Source organism: Dreissena polymorpha, chromosome 3 (assembly GCF_020536995.1).
Source record: "Dreissena polymorpha isolate Duluth1 chromosome 3, UMN_Dpol_1.0, whole genome shotgun sequence".
In the NCBI taxonomy this organism is placed as follows: domain Eukaryota; kingdom Metazoa; phylum Mollusca; class Bivalvia; order Myida; family Dreissenidae; genus Dreissena; species Dreissena polymorpha.
Window position 1 is genome coordinate 87,715,088 of NC_068357.1, and position 18,718 is coordinate 87,733,805.

The following is an 18,718-nucleotide window of genomic DNA, read 5'->3' on the forward strand; positions in this document are numbered from 1 at the left end:
CATTTTGTCATCAAGAGAGCTATGCAAAAACTCTTGCCTGGATATGTTTTGGTTTTCCAAACTGCTTCGTCGCTCATTTTCCCGCTCGGCCATGACGCTAAACCGGTTCTGCACGGGCACAGAAAACTCTTGAAAATCCATTTTCAAAACACCAATATGTCCAATTAACACTCCAGTAAGTAGAACATCATATATCCGTACAATGTATGTAACCCATAAACGTTTTAATTTGCTGTAAATAATTAATAAATGAATATTTTCACTACACCGATTTCACACTGTAAACACTGTATCACGTGACGTATTAATCATATTCATGTGAAATGTCATTGCGTTTTTTTACTGTTCTTTTCCGTGATTGCACTGTCGGTGTTTTGATTAAGGACGGGCTATTCTTTTAATTTTAATTGATCGCTTTAATTCAAAGGTAACTGCCACTTAAAACAATTTTTAGTAAATATACGCGTGAACAACATTAATTTGATTGAAAAAAAAATTCTCTAAGTATAACAGTTATTTTTTTATTAGAAATCATTGAAACAATATCATATATGTAATTGTTTAATGTTCAAAATGAGTATTCCTCATCAGCCTCGAAGTTTTGCTTTTCCTAAGCGTACATTCGGGAAGAAAAAGCCAGAACAGCGTTCATTCCAATCTAGTTGGTTTGATTCGTTCACATGGCTCCACTACGATGAGGTATGTATATTAGTATTAAATTATAATTTGCGACCGTTCTTACATGTTATGAACCTAACGTCGATCTAAATACAAACGAAATTTAGAAAAAAAACACAGCATACAAATATTACTCGTATTGTTGCTTAATAATGTTCTTTTATTATTGTTATGCCCCCAGATCGAAAGATCGGGGGTATATTGTTTTTGGCCAGTCTGTCTGTCATTCATTCATTCATTCATTCATTCATTCATTCATTGTATGTGTGTGTTGGTTTAAGTTTGATAACTTTTGCATTATTGAAGATAGCAACTTCATATTTGGCATGCATGTGTATCTCATGGAGCTGCACATTTGAGTGGTGAGAAGTCAAGGTCAATGTCATCCTTCAAGGTCAAAGGTCAAATATCATTTTAATTTTCTTTCCTAAAACTTTAACCTTCGTTAAAGTTTGGTCATAACTTTTTTAATATTGAAGATAGCAACTTGATATTTGGCATGCATGTGTATCTCATGGAGCTGCACGTTTTGAGTAGTGAATGGTCATGGTCAAATTTATGGCTTCAAAGCGGCTCAATAGGGGGCATTGTGTTTCTGACAAACACATCTCTTGTTTTATTATTATCATTAATATTTAACACATAATTTATTACATTAACAATGTTATTCCCTTCAGAGACGGGATCTTGCGTTCTGCCATCTCTGCATGGCGGCTAAAAAGACGGGCAAGATCGGCAACACGAAGGTAGACGGCTTCTTCATCAGTGATGGCTTCTCCAACTGGAAACAGGGTCCCGTGAAGTTCTGGAAGCACGACGGCAGCGAGTGCCACAAGGAGACGGTCGAGCGACTGGTGACGCTTACCGCCACTACGCGTGACGTGGGAGAGACGCTGTCGGCGGGGCACGCTAAGGAGAAGGCCGACAACCGGAAGCAGCTGCTGCAAATCCTACGCAGCATACGGTTCCTCGCACGCCAGGGCATCGCGCTACGTGGGCATGATGACGATGAGGGAAACTTCATGCAGCTGCTACAACACCACGGTTGTGTGTTGTGAATGTAATGTTAATGTTATTATTTCTCATATCACGTGTTAAACTCCGTCATTAGAATACATAAACATATACTTTATTTTTATGCTTTAATTAGCACGAGTTTTTGGTAAGAAAAAAAATAACTGTTGAGATTTCTGGGCCGTCGTCAGCGGCATTGGACAAACTGATTCATGACAAACTTTGAGTGAGACAAAAATCGAGCATTTATATCAACATGAAAGTTGCCCCAAAACTCACCATATTAATTGTAATTGTAAAATTTTTCGGAACTACGGGAGAGGACAAGCCTCTCAAACGAACCCCTTTATGTTCCCAGTACAGAAACTGGACCGCCTCTCCAATGTTTGGAGGTTATCTACGCCCCTGTTATGTACCGTTTATGAAGGATGCGGCCTAAACATGATATAATCAATTCATATAAACAAGACTAACATGTGTGTACGATATAAATACTCGTATTAAAAAGTCTCCGACGCAAATGGAAATAATTAATATATACAAACAAATGATGTACCTTAATATGACTCTGAGCCAGTTACGTTGGATGTCTAGCGGCAAACGGACTAAGTAAGCTACTGTTATAAAAGTTAGTACATAAATAATGCATCGTGTAAAATTGTACAATGACATATGTATTAAGATCTATCTATATAAAACTGTCATTTGCTGTATAGTGATACATAACTTGTTTACCGAAATAGTTTCTAAATATATATTATTTGATTTACTGGATATTTTTAAACAACAAATAAGAGTCGAATTAATAAATTAAAGTCAACCAAAAAGTTGTTTATTTTCGCTTATAAAACCTTCAAACACAAATTGTTGTGTTTACTTATAAACTTTGAAATTAAATGGATTTTTTGTTTTACGGTTAAATTACGATGGCTTTGGATTAAAATAAAACCGTTATACAAAACTCGAATTTTACATAAGATTCTTCAACAAACAAGTTCATGTAGGAATGTATTTATTGTTTCCGCCGTGTTTACAGGCTCATAAAAAACGGAAACATCTTGGTGTAATTTTTGTTATTTTTTATATCAAACCGAAATATTAAATCCTTAAACACGTCCATGGGAATGATCAACAACGAAATGAGCTATCTCTGAAGGTGATAACACCTCCAAATACCGTTGTACAACACAAGTATTTGCACCTCCCAATGAAACAATATGTTAAATCCATATTAAAATAAACACGAATTTAAGTTACTAACGTTCAGCCAAAATGGCCGCAAGTCGGAAACTTTGGTCGTTCTCTGGGATTATACTCCAGAAACTACTACGCGTACTTGTTTGAAGAAATGAAGCACCAAATGTGTTCTTTACATAAAACACAAGTAAAAGAGAAGTTCGAATGACAACGCTAACGGATCAGTCAACGTTCCTATATCGGACCAATCAACATGGCGATTTCAGTTTACCCCATTTAAAAATGTATTTGTGTCGTTTTTTATAGGCGCACTGTTATTCATCTAACGTTTGTCCTTAGTAGTAGTCGACCATGAAGTCGGTGACGTCTTTAAGCGTTGACGCTGCCGACTGGATTGCAAAGAGGATGACGGAGTAGTGTTGACGTACGATGTCCCACTGTTCCGTCACGTTGTTTCCCTGCTGGATCTCCACGAGGGCGTCCGATAGGCCGGGGAAGCTACTTCCGGAATAGGAATCTACGATACTTTCGGCAAGTAGAATGTGCCTGCGAAAATGGAAAACTATTAAATTTGAAATTTTAAAGATTTCATCTGACAGCAAATGATTAAAGTGATCTTATGGGCATCTAACAGTATATGCTATATTTATGGGTGTCTATCGCAACCGTTGTTTATTTTTGGTGTTTTCACTTCATATACACTTATTTTTGTTAATGCAGCATCAACATACTAAAACAATATCCCTGAAAGAGAAAAATAATGCATTTGAATATCAAGCGTACTTTCGTTTTGACAACTGACAACAGAAATGATTCGATGTACGTTGTGAATCTAAATTTAGTTTTAGTGCAGATTCGTTCATACGACACAAAGACACAATTTTGTTTTACGGATCATTTCTGCTTAGAGGACTGGGTGAGTCATGTAAATTATCGCATATAATTTATATTTTTATAAACAACTGGTTGCAAGATGATGTGTAGATAATTGGTCAGTTACCACATTTTAACTATCTCTTTTGACCTGTTAATTCTTTTCAGCTCAATTCAACAGTGAAAAATGCCCATAATATCACTTTAAAGTTCCCTGTTAAATAAAACTGATTCCTAATATAAACAAGCAATGTATTAAAAAGGCTAATTGCGTTGAAATATATATTGAGATGTCAATTTTGCTTTAAGATAATGCATGATGACCAAAAGATCAGTTACGTGACACTCATATCCCAGATTGTCACGTCGCCAATTAGAAAACGTCTCGGACCTTTGATTCTTCAAAAATACTATAAAAAATACTTAACTGGACCAAAATAAATGTGACATAATCTAAGATATTTGTATATGTACCAGTAATGAACGATCGCACTGTGCCCGATGTGTTCTGCATAAGGAACCTAAATATTAATAATTCACGGACAGAAACTTCGGTTGAATTTGTCACGAAAAAAAAACGTGTTCATCTTAATTTAATATAATATACTCTACTTATCAGTAGTAATGAAAATTGCGCATTCTTGCTAAACAAATTAACTAAAATTATATGGATAACATTTTTAACATATTACAAGACTTGTTTTAGCAAGTTTTTTGATGTTGTTGAAAGAAGTTAAACATATAAGATTAGAAAGCCCAACTGGCATTTATACGTTTTTATCGACAAGCGCCTAGTAGATTGGAGCATCTCATTGTTAATTATTATTTTCCGTTGTAGTGTTTTGTCGAAAAGGTATAAATAACTTTGTTATTCAAATAATTGTGTAAATTTAAATCCCCAAATATACGCAATACTTATTTGCGGACACTAAAATCGTTGTTAGTTTGAATTCCCCAAAATAAGAAAAATGCGCATTAAGTTCCACTGCTGCATTATTAATTATCTCAATAAATCCAGGCCAACATCGAAAACATATTGTCATCATGTGCATGTAATCAAGTACACACAGACGATCACAGGGTGAAACTGGCTGAACGGAAGTATTCGTGATTTTGATGACATAACTTTGGAGTTTATACAGTTATATATGCAAGTCGATACATATGCTTCAAACTTTCTATTGTCCCTGCTCAAGTATACCAATCGTTGAAGGCGCCTGCCGTGCAGACATGAAGGGTCATGTACCACAATACTCACCGCTTAAGACGCCTACCCGGAAGACCTGCTGGGTCATGTACCACAATACTCACCGCTTGACATGCCTGCCCGGGAGACCTGCTGGGTCATGTACCACAATATACCAACCGTTTACGACGCATGTCCAGCAAATATGCATAATTATGTACTGCATTATAGTCAATGATCGTTGTAAACTTCGTAAGTCAACTTTTTCTGAATTACTAGCAGACTTGCTGGGTTATATAGTACACATGTATATGACATGTACCAGTTTACTTGCCACTTGAGGCCTTTGAATAACAGATATTCTGGGTCATAAACCACTATATACTGATTGCTAACGGCGCTTGACTCGCAGACCAGCTTGGTCACGAACCAATATACTTACCGATTGAGACGCCAGCCCGGGAGACCTGCTGGGTCATGTACCACTATACTCACTGCTTAAGGCGCTTGACTCACAGACCTTGTTATGTAGGTCATGCAACACTGTATAGTCACCGCTTGAGACGCCTGCCCGGGAGAACTCCTGGGTCATGTGCCACTAAACTTACAGCTTAAGGCGCCTGACTTTCATATCTGCCGGGTCATGTACCACTATTTACTCACCGCTTGAGGCGCCTGCCCGGGAGACCTGCTGGATCCAGGAACGCCCGGTCCAGCTGCATCAGCTGGTCGTTGATACGTCGCACAACGTACGGACTGAAATAAAAACATTTTCAATGTGAATGAATGGGATGTTAATTCTTGTGTTGAAAACATGCCATGTCAAAAAGCTTGAGAGATATGGCCGCTGTGTTTAAACATACAATGGCTTTTAAAGTAATTGAAAACTCGTGACTATTGACTCTTCCTGACTCAAAAGTTGTTCAAGCACATGTATTCATTCCTTCTTTATTATACTTAATCAAAGTTATTATCATGGTTATATCCAGTATGTTCCCTTACTCTTCGAGATTGGCGTGTTGGATGGCAGTTGTGAAATCCTTGGTTGCTTGGGTAAAATTGTCAGCAACCTCTCGTAGCTTGGCTGGAATGCAGAGACGATAGAGGATTTTGTTTAATTGTAACAAGTTAGCGGACACGTGTGTGGACTTACTTGTCATTAGATATAAGTTAATTAGACTTCACATTGAAGTATTATCTGTACCTTAAATAGTGCAATTTGGTTTGCATGTGAAACTGTGTGCCTATTAAGTTTGTATTCCTCCAATGTCCGTAGAAGGTATAGCTCGGCAAGTCCTTAAATTCTTTATGAAAATAGACCTTGAAATAGTATATTGACCTTAAAATAACAACCCGTCGTTGTGCAGCTATGAGAAAAATTACCATAAGGTCTAGTACTTGCATAAAAACATTATCCCAAAATTTCCTTGCGAGGAGCATGGTCTATTGTCAGCAGCCACTGGTCTAAAATGGCCGTCAGTGTATTTGAACCTTCTTGAGGACAACTAATAGGTTTAAAGCGACAGTATTAAAACAAAATAATGGAAATCAAAACAGACGATTTCAAAAGTAATTAAATGTTTCATTTTCCTGTATTGCACAGAAAGGAAAAACGAAAAAAAAATCAAGCACTAAGATCCTAACAATATAAATATATAATTTCAAACGCCAAAAACTGTGCCTATATGTGTAGGATTGTTGCTTTGACAGTTGAAGCAACACTCATAACCGACGATGTATCACTCATTAACTTACTCGCATCTAATGTTTGATTTTTCATTTCAACCTCAAATCTCGTTAGGAAGGTCTTGACGAGATCTTGTAACAGCGCGCTATAGTCCATGACGTCAAACGGTATTATCAAACTGTCCGCAAGATGTCGTGCCATCTCGACCCAGATTTGACCAACTGCACGATGTCGCTGTTAAGGTCACACAACACTTGATATATTAACGTGCCTCATACGAAGGCTATTTTGTCACTGTATTGGTTTAATGCTCATGGATCAAAATAATTATCATTCAAACATCAATTAACCTCAATGCAATTCTTTTGGAAATTCATGCCGCATTACTTTACCGTCTGTTACTCAGTAAATGCAAATAAATTGGTTACTTGAAATTAACAAAACCGGTACTGTACAACTTATAAAAATGTTCTCTGTTGATAAAAGTGCAGCATAAAACGCCGTTAGTCATACATTATAAAATATAAAAACGTAACTTACTTTAAATCCCCTGTCCATTATTGTGTCGACGAGGTAGAATGTTTCATAAGCAGAGTGATACATCGGATAGGTGGATACCTTCATACTCTAGAAAACGTGGTTGGTATCAACATCAATTTTATCTAAATCTCTTTACTTAGTATGTACTCTTTTGTAAGCGTCTTGCACGTACCAATATTAACATATATCACGTTTTTCACCTAATCCGTTTAAGTCGCTGGATAAACGACAACTTGTATAACTAATAATTATTAATGATCGGGTCGAAATATAATTTAATTTTATTTGATAATCGACACTGAACGACATTTAAATCGCTTGCACGCTTTGAAAACGCAAATTATTTATGAATAAAATTCATAAAGCATGAAGACTGTACCGGATGGAATGTGAACCTGAAATCCATCACTGGAATCCCCAGTCGGTCCCGGAAAGGGGCGTAATCACTTCCGGATCCAGGGAGGGATACCCTTTAAAATAGATGGAGTTTGAGAACATGTTTTCGTACCCACAATCTGTCATACATCAATTGTTTGGTGTCTTACATACAGTGCATACATGATCAAGCTAAAGTTTTATGGGCGAAAAGTTTTTATGCTCACGCAGGATTGCCGTGTGATCCATTGAATGTTTTCACCCAAGTGTCGTAGACCGTCTTTCGGCCGGCCTGTACTTCCTCCGCATTAGGGTTTGGTACCTTCTTGGTTGCTGCAAACAGCGTCTTGTGGGTGAGCGGGGTACCCGCAGCGTCCAGTGTGAAGTTTCCTTTAAAGTGCGATATACGAAATGAGCCTTGCTCTGATATAGAGCTGTTTATTGCATTTGCAAAAAGTGTCTCCCCTGATAAGTTTAAACATATTTATTTGCTATTAGCTCGATTGCATAGAAAGTCTAAGGCTTATTTGAAACGCTATCGAGTCCGTTTTCTGGGACTAGAACCAGTACTTTGTGTCTTTTGGGGAGATCTAAAGAACGGTCGGATCGCGAGGCGGATACGCCCCTGATTAGCCTGTGAAGTCCGCATAGGCTAATCAGGGACGACACTTTCCGCCTAAACGGGATTTTCGCTAAAAGGTTACTTCCTTTAAACAATAACTTCAATAAAAGGGAACAATGTCGTCCCTGACTAGCCTGTGCGGATTTTTCATTGACTAATCAAGGAATACATTTTCGCACAAGCACCTAGCCCCGTTTGCAAAGAGTGCGGCTAATATATTTGTTAAAATTTTTACATTTAAAATCATATTTGAATGCACGTATACATCAAAACGCACCAAATGACTAAGACTATGTAAAATATATTTCAATGCGGATGTCAAAATTTGAATTGCGATACCTTCCACTGCTATGTCTACGTTAAGATACGCCACCGCCCTGGCACCTAAAGTCTTTGTGTAGTGCTGCAAAAACAAACACAATACACAAGAGAGTCATGACGGTTCGAAACCACTCACCTGAGTTCAAGGTAAAACAAGTGTCGAATACTTGACCTGGAGGTATTGGTTATGACCGCATGTGACCCAGGTTCAAATATAGTCTAAATATTGTTAAGTTTAACATTCTTACCATGTTTCATAAAAATGGTTGCTTCTATAGCAATAGTATGTTGTTTGTAAGATTTGGCATAAGCATCTTAATTTCAGATACAAGTAACCCAGATTCGAACATTGCATAGATATTGTCAAAATAAACATTCTGAAAAAGTTTGACCAAGATCGAGAGTGGTCACAAAGTTTTAGTAAGATTTGATCTGATGGTCTAATTTAAGATATATGTGGTCAAGACACGAACTCAGACTTGATGTTGTCAAGATAAATATACGAGTGATGACAATGTTTTTCTTAGATTTGACAAAATAACTCAAACTAGATATTGTCAAGATCAACATTCTGACCAAATTTTATCAAGATTGGATACAAAATGGGGCCTCTAGAGTATTAATGATCAATCAGTCGACAACGCACACCTCACGCCGCACGACACCGGACGCCTGTCATTGAGCGATCACAAAAGCCCGTATTTAGAGTTTTTTGCTAAATTGAGCTAAAACATGTGGTCAACATGTATCGAAACAAATTGAAAAAGACGTTTGTTTTATTGTTTTTACTTATTTACGGCGATAACTTTTTCTAATACTAATTGCAACGAAAGCTGAAGGTAGTGGTGGTGGTTTTGGATGTTGTGTGATAATAATGTTGATGAAGAAGAAGAAGATGTGGAACCAGAAGATGAGAGAGAAGAATAAAAAGAAGGAGTTGAAGAAGAAGAAAAGAAGAAGAAGAAGAAGATGATGATGAAGAGGAGGATGATGATAGTGGTGATGGTGGTGGTGGTGGTAGTGATGATGATGATGATGATGATGATGATGATGATGATGATGATGATGATGATGATGATGATGATGATGATGATGATGATGATGATGATGATGATGATGATGATGATGATGATGATGATGATGATGATGATGATGATGATGATGATGATGATGATGATGATGATGATGATGATGATGATGATGATGATGATGATGATGATGATGATTATGATGATGATGATGATGATGATGATGATGATATGATGATGATGATGATGATGATGATGATGATGATGATGATGATGATGATGATTATGAGGATGATGATGACTCACCTCTACCCACTCGGTGGATCCAATCAGTCCGTATTCTTCTGCTCCCCAGCTACAGAACATGATGGACCTCCGTGGACGCCACTTGCCTGAACGTAATGTCAACTATCTTTACTAACTTATTGGACTCGAGAAATCCTTTCGATTGATTTTCCTAAAAGCATCTACATGCAATTTAGATCACAACACAGTCACCAATGAGATCTATTGTTGTTCGAAAAGATTCTCTTGTGTGAAAGTACAGCGTAAAAGCTGTTTTGTTCATGCATTTTGAACGCAAGTCGGCGAAATCCCGAATAGTCTTAACCTTAACATACATTGGGCAAAGGTGAGGAAGACGACCGAATGAAACATCGCCTAGATTAGTTTAGATTGATTAACAGAATTGAATATTGATTTATGAAGAAATGAGCCGCGTTGTGAGAAAACTGGGTTTATAGCAGGCTAGGACAGGCTTATGTGGCACTACACTTTTTCCCGCCTAAACTGCATTTTTGTTAAAGAGACTTCCTTTGAACGAAAATTACCATACATGTGAAAAGCGTCTTTGTTGATTAGCCTGTGCGGACTCCAAATACTTCACACACAAGCATTAAGAGCAATTTCCCAGAACCTAGAACGAGGTGTAAATAAAGACAAGTTCGGAAGACCTGATGCCTTGGCTAACTGGGGCAGACTGATGTTAGTAAATAAATAAGGTAAGTTTATGGTGGATTTTGCAAATAACGCTGAACGTTTCATTGGGTGAAAATTAAGACGCCATTTATCTGTTTTAAATATTGCATTGTCGATTTTCGGCTTCGTTGAATGAAAGCTATCATAAACGGGAAATGTGACAGTGAAATACAGATTATATCTTTTTGATATATTTCTATATTACGCTAATTAAAACGAAATAAAAGTAAACATAAGACGTCAGTCTAACAGTTACATGCTCGAAAACATACTATTGCGGTGAACAGTTTACAGCCAGATCATGTTTTCAGTGTTTAAAATGGAACACTTTTTACTGTTCTGCCTTTAGGTAAAAAACATACTAGTACGTGGCGACGTTTACCCGTTTTAACGAGGTTTCCCAAGACTCGAGCTACCTCCATCATGACGGCAGTACCACTGGAAGGGTCAAGGGCACCAAACACCCACGCGTCTCTATGGTTACCAAGAATCACGTACCGATCTGAACAGGAGATTTCAAGAATTATTCAAATATGTTCTTTATTTTCAAGATTCAATACATGCCTCTTTCCCTACTATGTATAAGGTTCGTTATGACATCATCCACATAGTCCTAATGTAATAAAAACGTTAGCACGTCGCAGTAGTGAAGAACAACACATGAAACCGAAGTTCACATGTGAAAACTTGCACAATTTGGTATTATAAGGACATTACAAGTTCAAAATATAGACATAATGATGGACGGATAGACAGACAGATAGCCAAACAGACAGACAGACAAACAGACAGACAATCATACAGACAGACAGACTAAATCACGGATGATAACCTATAATAAAGTTTGCAATAAATCTCTAGCATAGATGCAACAGTTTGCAATGACAATTTGGTTGGTCACCAATACGCGAAAACGATTGAATAATTTGGAGAGTTAATATGTTATCGCCAGATTTTTTGACATTACGAGGATTGCTTATATAAAGTATAAAATCCACATCTCAATGTATGTGCACGGTTAGCCGAGTGGTTAGGTGCCAGACGAAGAGGTGAGGGGGGGATCATGCTTTTGAATAACCCACAAATATTTAACCGATATCACTTGGTTTACACTATGCATCCGGTCACGTTTAAAATGTTTGCATCTTATCTTTCAACAAACTCAATGTCCGGTTTGGAACAGTGGTAAAAATATCTGGGTTTCACCCAGGCGGTTGTTATTCAATGTTCGAAACCGTAAATCCTAATTTGTGTTCAAGTAGATTTACTCCGCTCCGACTTATTTATTCGTCGCCGTCTACGCAAACACATCAGGGTTTATAGAACAACGCCTATAGTGACAAAATGGACACAGAACTGAGAACAGTTTAAGAAAAGAGGAATGATGTTGACGTCGTAGCTATTTCACAGTTCTTTACCATTCTAATAATATTCCATATACATGTAGTATATATTTTTATTTAAAATTTAATGAAACTCTTGACATGCTTAAAATCTTGTACAAATATCACAAGATCAGATTGCGAATCTAAAGCAAAATAACGTATTTTGCTGGTATGTTCAATTGTTTAATACTTGAATAACGAGCTCAATGATTTTTTTTCAGCTGCAAATATCTTACCAGGTTCAAACTCTCCCCGTATGATTCCTATCGCGTTGTAGACGTCTACACGTTGACTGCTCGTGGACACGTGGATACGGGCTTTCCTGGAACAAAATATCAATATAATTTGAGTTGGAAAAAATAAAATTTCAAGTATAACAGTTTTTATATTGATTATCTTCAATAACTTGCCATAAATTTACTCATTATATTGTTTATCTTCAATAACCTGCCATAAATTTACTCATTATATTGTTTATCTTCAATAACTTGCCATAAATTTACTCATATTTTAAAATGTATAAGATTTTTTTTAACGGACATCTTACCCATCAAAACTTAACAATATGAACTGAAACCTGTTGATATTAATTCTTTGGTTATGCTTGTTAAGCTTCTGTACTGGAGATAGCTGGTGATTGGGATGGAGTTAATCGCTAAAACTTCATGAACTATTCGTCTAAAGAGTCAAGAGTGCTGTACTCAATACACAAAATGCGTCTCCGTCTGTAAACATTATTTCATCGTTACTTACAAACGAACATTTAAGTAGATTTCAGTGAAATGTTAATTATTTACTTTCATTATAACTGATGCCATTTTAATATCTATTGAAATATTCTCTCCGGAGTGTCGCTTAAATATTGAATCGTTTTTGTACTGGACTTCAGTGAGCGTTTGAAAAAAACAACTGTATGTTCTTACGAGCCGTTGTTTTTGAAGGTGTTCCCGAATCTGTACGTGGTGTTCATCAGACCCCTCCATTCCAGGGGGACCTTCTCCCCACCCAGCGACCTGTGATTGGAGTAATGGAAGAGAGTTTCTTGAATCATTTCTTAAATAATATATATATGAACCTCGCTCTGGAAAGTATGACATCATGCTTGTGCGTAGTGACGTCCCAGATAAGCCAATGCAGTTTGATGGTATATTTCGTTTAAATGAAGTTTCTTATAAGCTTTATTCTAGTTTAAGCGTAAAGTATTGTCCCTGATTGGCCAATGCGGGTTGCACAGGCTGTTCTGAGACGACACTTTACGCGACCTGCTTTAAGCCCCGTTTTCACAGAGCGCGGCTAAATAATGTATATACTATATACTATGTTTCAACTTGATATGTTACAACTTACAATGCCATCACACTGTGACGGAGAGTCTTAAATAATATACGTTCGACATAATTAAGCAGTTATATTATCATGTTTGATAACACACTTCATACGAAGAGTTTGTTTTACTAGTGTTAAATATATATGCATTTATTGATACCATTTTCAAAAATACTGAACATTATGTGTGCACACGTGTGCGTGTTGTTTCAAATGTAAGATACACACTCCATTAGATGAACGGCGATCCCGTAGCCGATGGGATGTACGGGAATTTTGGGAAGGTAGTTGGTTGGGTCCTCCTTCCTGTACGCCGTGCCTGTTGACAGGGCAGAGCAGTTACGTTACCAAACGTCGAAAGTGAAGACGTAATACTAAGCGGAATACAAAAGATTCGTCCGGGACCGCATTATAAATTAAGTAGTTTTGAAGCGCATTTCAAGTTGGCGTCCTGTCTTTATCTCGTTCGATTAAATCGATTTTTGATTCGGTGAAAACGGTATCACATAAAATGCGTACGTAAATATGATCAACATGAGTGTTTATTTAACCCAGAAATAACGCTCTTACGGCTATGACAAATTATGATCTTCGAAGGATTTTGAAATCGGAAAACACGCATTATTAAAACGCCTTATAAAATGCTACATAATACATTCAAACGTAGCACACTTTTCCTAACCAATAGCGGGATAATCAGCCGTGAGTGGATCCCCGTCTCCGATATAGACTGTACCGCGCTGGGTACCAGAAGGCGGAAGCCACCAGCCATGCGGATACACTTGGTTCATATCACCATTGTCAGTTATATCTGCAGGATCGGAGAAAAGGATCACGCCTTTCGCTCCTCGCATTTCAGCCATGTGGACCTGTGAAAAGATGTCGAAGCAACGCGCACTTCAGTCTTGAAGGAAATAAGGTCATTATCAATGCTATGCATTGTTAAACCAACGTGTAATGGTCGAGAGTTAAAACCCCATCCACTCCCCAATTATCAGTAAACAAAATCTTATTTTTCTTTTTTTTTTCATCAGACCAAAACGACCATAAAAAGTTATATTAAATTGGTGTAAAAAACTACCAAGTTATTTGATTTTATCTACAAATCTACGTTGCTAATAAATACACCGTATGTTATAAACAGTAAAAAAAACATTCGTTTATCTACAGTGCCAAGGTTGTCCTATTTTCGTCACAAAAATATATAATTTCGTATAGAATCACGACTCCAGAAGTAATAATTTCGGCCTGCGTCTTCAAAAATAAATGTTAATATGGCAGCAACATTTATTTTCTGAATACAGTGTATCTCCGAATATGTCGTCTGTCTCATCGTCTCTATATTTAACCCATTTATGCGTAGCGTCTAGAAAAAAATTAAGGCCTTGGCAAACAGCGCAGACCCAGATAAGACCTCGAAGGATGCGGCGTCTCATCCGGGTCTGCGCTGTTTGCTTAAAGGAATTTCTGTAAGAAATATTCTAAATATAGAAATAAATATACTAGACATTCCTAATTTTGGAAATAAAATGATCCAATTTAGAAGGATTGGAGAGTCCATTAGGCATAAATGGGTTAAGAAAGCCACAAGAATACGGAGATCAGACATATATCGAATGACCGTTTACAACACATTAAATGACAACACATCTTGTTTACTCGTATAATGGACAAGTGCAGTTTGCAAACTTAATATTAAAACATCGAAATAACCATGACAACCATTAATCGATTAATGGAATGATCGGGAAATTATTCCGCGGGATTGCTTGAATCATACCAACAGCAGTATAACATTTATGTATGGACATGTTAAAAGTATTAAGTTCTATAAGCAGTGTAAAACAAACTCAACGAAAGTTTGTTTGGTTCTGTTCTCGAACTTGAAATGCAGATTGTCTTAAGGGTCATTAGGTGCGAACATGAATAATATGGCATATACACAAGGGTTGCTCCAAACCAGCATGTGCGTTCTCGCAGTCTGGTCATGAGCAACTTACAGATCTACAATTATGGTGCCATTAGAGGACATTGTGACTTTATGACTCCACATCAGTGTATACAATTGCAGAGGCATATCTGAAGCTTTATTTTGCTTTACCTTATCTCCCCTAAATATTTTCCCGTATCGAGCCATTACAATTTTTCCCGTGACATGTATGCTCTTGTTCTTCTCGAGATACTCGAAATCTTCGACCCTCGCGTAGTTGACGTACACAATATCGCCCTGAAGGTAGAATATTTAATAGCATCATTGATACAGTTCCATCAATAAACAAATTTCGTTTTTATATGCGAACAGATGAAACAAAAACTGCTATTACACTTAATGTTATTAATGCATGAATTTGATTGCGTTTATATTTTTACTTGTATGGGTCGTCTTTTTATGTTTGACTCACAGTTACGTCGCCGGGGGCCGAATAAGCGTTGAAAGGCGGCACCACGTTTGTTTGGTTCTCTTCCGGTCTTAAAATGGGCTCGGTCAGGTTTGATTTGTACAGAGTGCTGCTGTGCTCATCTAGAAGTTCTACAAAGTTTAAATCCGACATGTTGGGGTATGACAACAGAACGTTGTACGGCGTTAGTGTCACGTGATCCACGCCTTCTTTAAGCCAGAAGTCTTTCAAGTCCAGAGCTAGTTGGTGGTTTTGTTCTTGACCAGCGATGTGTGGAAAAAGTGAAAGGTCCCTGCCAGAGAGAATATGTAAACAATGATAAGCACATGCATGTTATCGCATATAAAAAATCAGAATTGTATTTGAACTAAAGTGCTGCCCTTAGAATTCGTATGTCATGTATTAAAGGAACGTCAATGTTAAAGCATATAACCATATGAAGAACACAAAACAAAGTACGCAAGAGGGTAGAAAAAAAGATATACTTGAGCTATAGCCATATAGATATAGTTGTCAATGCAGCGCATTTTGGGTTCTTGTCCGGTTTAAATGAGGTATAGATTCACGTGATATTCGAAAAGATTTAAACAAAATCGGAGAAAATAAAACATAAACGCCATTCATTGATTAACGGAACGCCTGAGTTTAAGATAGCGGTAGATTGGCGGTTCCAAAAAAGGTTGAATGTTTTATAAAACAAAGAATGTATAGCTTGTTATTCAACGCAGGATTGGATCTGCTCATAAGAGACATACCTCAGATGCGCACGGATGTTGTCAGCGCTGATGCTGTTGATGACTTCATCAATTATTGACGTATCTTCGTCACGCATCAATTTTGCGGACACATTGGGCAGATAGAGACCCTTCCTGTCTTGCTGTTCTTGTTTCGGACAAGTAGCAAAGCGTCCGATGAGAATCCCGACTATGAAAGTTGCGATGGCAACACTCGAAATAATTATAATAACTCGTTTCTTATTGGTCGGTTTTTGCAGCGTCTCTTGCGACGAAAACATGCGTTCTCGTGAAATATCCATTTTGTATCTTACACCGTAATTAGGTATGTCCTAAATCCTTCATTAGCAATGTATACGAAATTACAGGATGTTGCACGTTTGGACTGCGTTTACGGGTTGTTCGTGATGTACATGTGAAGCAATAAAAGAGCAAAACTAACTCGGTGTCTCTTTCAGCGCATAGACTGACATAGGTTTAATGCTGCATAGATAACTAGGTTAGAAGATTGTTATCATGTTTAGTTGCATGTATACCTAAAGCTTCCTGTTGATTATTCTAAATAGTACTGTAGTTATGCGCCCACATTGCGTGGCAATGTCGGTACATGCGCTTAAGACGTGTGAAACGGGAGAATTAGTTCACTATGAATAAAATCACATTGGTAAGGTAATATATTGAATGAACATACGGAGTCCTTACTGCTAAAATTCATGCTATAAATTGCATTATTTTTACAGAAAAAAGCACTTGATTTAAAACGGTGATCTTATCCTCAAAGTATGAATAGATGCAATTATGTTTACAAGTGTATATATCTTGTATGTATACCTAGTTTGTTTGAAGTTTTACTACATGTCAGCTTTTGTGGACTAGTATCTCTACATAATACACAACTCGAAGATTTATTGACCAATATCTAACGGTGTGAAGTGCCGAATCTTTTTACTCGATCAACAAATGATCCACCGAAAGGGATATCAAAATTATGTAGCATGTCCCGTTATTTTACTTCTCAATTCTTGTATTTAATGAATGGGCAAATGATTTTTCAGTACTTGGGCAACATCACGGAAATGTTGCATATGTTTCGTCTAAAAATGCGTTCATTCGTATGTCAACGAATATAAACTACTTAAAATTATTGAAGTCGATTGTAATAGTTACAGCAGAGCTCTTCGAAGTACAAATGCAGAATTGCTTAAAAATAAATGTAGGGTCGATGGATGCCCCCTCGTGTAGTATTGACCTTAAAGTGTTACCCTGACCTTTAATATTTTTAATATATCATTTAGTTACCTAGTTTTATTTGTGTATACATGTCCAGCATTTTACAGTTCAATATAATCAATGCATTACAATATCGTAACATGTTAAGTACAAATACTACGATATAGCCAACATTGTAACTTCAAGTGTGAATGGTGCCTTTTATCACAGATCTAACTAATATATATATATGAATCGCACTACATTGCCCTATATAAAAATGCTAAGTATGTTAAAATAAACATATACAACTAACTCACTATGTAGAATTATATGTGGCATTTAATAACATCCGGTCCTTAGCGGCACCTCGGAAGAAGCATTGGCTCATTTATCAATCCATCGCAAAAAGGAGGTGGCGCCCGTGATTAACGACCGTGCATAAACCCTGATAAAACTCGAGTATTCCGCCTTAACTGACGCTAAAACGTGGTGATAAAAACATCTAGAACATACATAATATTATGGCTAGAGACGAAACCCACAAGTTAATTTACATCCTAATTGGAATGTTGATAAATTGCTGAAGGTCGCTCATAAGGTCTTTATTCCTGTGTGAGCAAAATCCAGTTAAAAAGTAGACGAGTACACTAACAGATAAAGAAGAGTTGAGTGCACAATCATTGGGATTTACGGAGGGCCAAAAAGGTTTAGAGAAACAAGAAATATCTTTAAAAAAGATATACGGCGTAAATAGTTTAATGAATGAGATCAAGGATAGCGAATGTCTTTTTCTGTGCAGTTCTTAGCTGCATCACACGCAGTACGGGATGTTACGGGGAGTTTTCGCGGTTTATTTTACATTATAACATATTGCTGGTCATAAACCTATAGATACAAAACAGAAAACCACAAGAAGAATGGTAGTGAAATTTAAACATATGAGTCAACCGGCCACACGAGAAGTATCCGTATTTAAAGGCGCGTTCTTCGAACAAACCTGTTTTAGTGGTTTGTCGGGCATTGCTATTTGATTCGATTATTAACAGTATCAATTATCATCGTGCTAATGCTTAAAGTGATATTATGGGCATTTTGCTATGTTGAATTGAGCTGAAAAGAATTAACAGGTCAAAATAGTTAGTTAAAATGTGGTTACTGATTAA

At 37.1% G+C, this 18,718-nt stretch overlaps 2 protein-coding genes across 3 annotated transcripts; one reads left to right on the plus strand and one right to left on the minus strand.

Annotated features, from left to right (window-relative positions):
• The first annotated feature begins 667 nt into the window (after positions 1-667).
• Positions 668-1,776, plus strand: LOC127875176 (uncharacterized). The gene is made up of 2 exons (XM_052420034.1): positions 668-699; positions 1,356-1,776. The coding sequence occupies exon 2, from the start codon at positions 1,386-1,388 to the stop codon at positions 1,734-1,736; it is 351 nt and encodes a 116-aa protein (XP_052275994.1). The 5' UTR covers positions 668-699; positions 1,356-1,385; the 3' UTR covers positions 1,737-1,776.
• A 915-nt stretch (positions 1,777-2,691) lies between these two features.
• On the minus strand, positions 2,692-16,846 carry LOC127875155 (N-acetylated-alpha-linked acidic dipeptidase 2-like). 2 transcript variants are annotated; one of them, XM_052420008.1, is made up of 17 exons: positions 16,365-16,845; positions 15,613-15,901; positions 15,312-15,437; positions 13,893-14,079; positions 13,439-13,529; positions 12,808-12,897; positions 12,121-12,206; positions 10,882-11,001; positions 9,828-9,913; positions 8,512-8,575; positions 7,778-7,940; positions 7,555-7,645; positions 7,176-7,262; positions 6,704-6,869; positions 5,951-6,032; positions 5,612-5,704; positions 2,692-3,435 (listed from the first exon to the last, which is right to left on the minus strand). In XM_052420008.1, exons 1-17 carry the CDS (start codon positions 16,643-16,645, stop codon positions 3,225-3,227), a joined length of 2,313 nt encoding a protein of 770 aa, XP_052275968.1. In that variant the 5' UTR covers positions 16,646-16,845; the 3' UTR covers positions 2,692-3,224. The 2 variants fall into 2 exon arrangements, 1 of the variants encoding a protein (XP_052275968.1); XR_008047311.1 differs by lacking the exon at positions 6,704-6,869 and having other exon boundaries at positions 3,285-3,435; positions 16,365-16,846.
• Between the last annotated feature and the right edge of the window lie 1,872 nt (positions 16,847-18,718).

Bases quoted from the DNA above. Each gene is read 5' to 3' on its own strand.
- LOC127875176 (XM_052420034.1), top strand. From the start codon at position 1,386: ATGGCGGCTAAAAAGACGGGCAAGATCGGCAACACGAAGGTAGACGGC.
- LOC127875155 (XM_052420008.1), bottom strand. From the start codon at position 16,645: ATGGATATTTCACGAGAACGCATGTTTTCGTCGCAAGAGACGCTGCAA. The intron at 15,438-15,612 runs GTGAGTCAAACA...TTCTACCTTCAG, and splicing joins CGGCCCCCGGCGACGTAACT to GGCGATATTGTGTACGTCAA. The intron at 6,033-6,703 runs GTAAGTTAATGA...TCTGCATTCCAG, and splicing joins AAATCAAACATTAGATGCGA to CCAAGCTACGAGAGGTTGCT.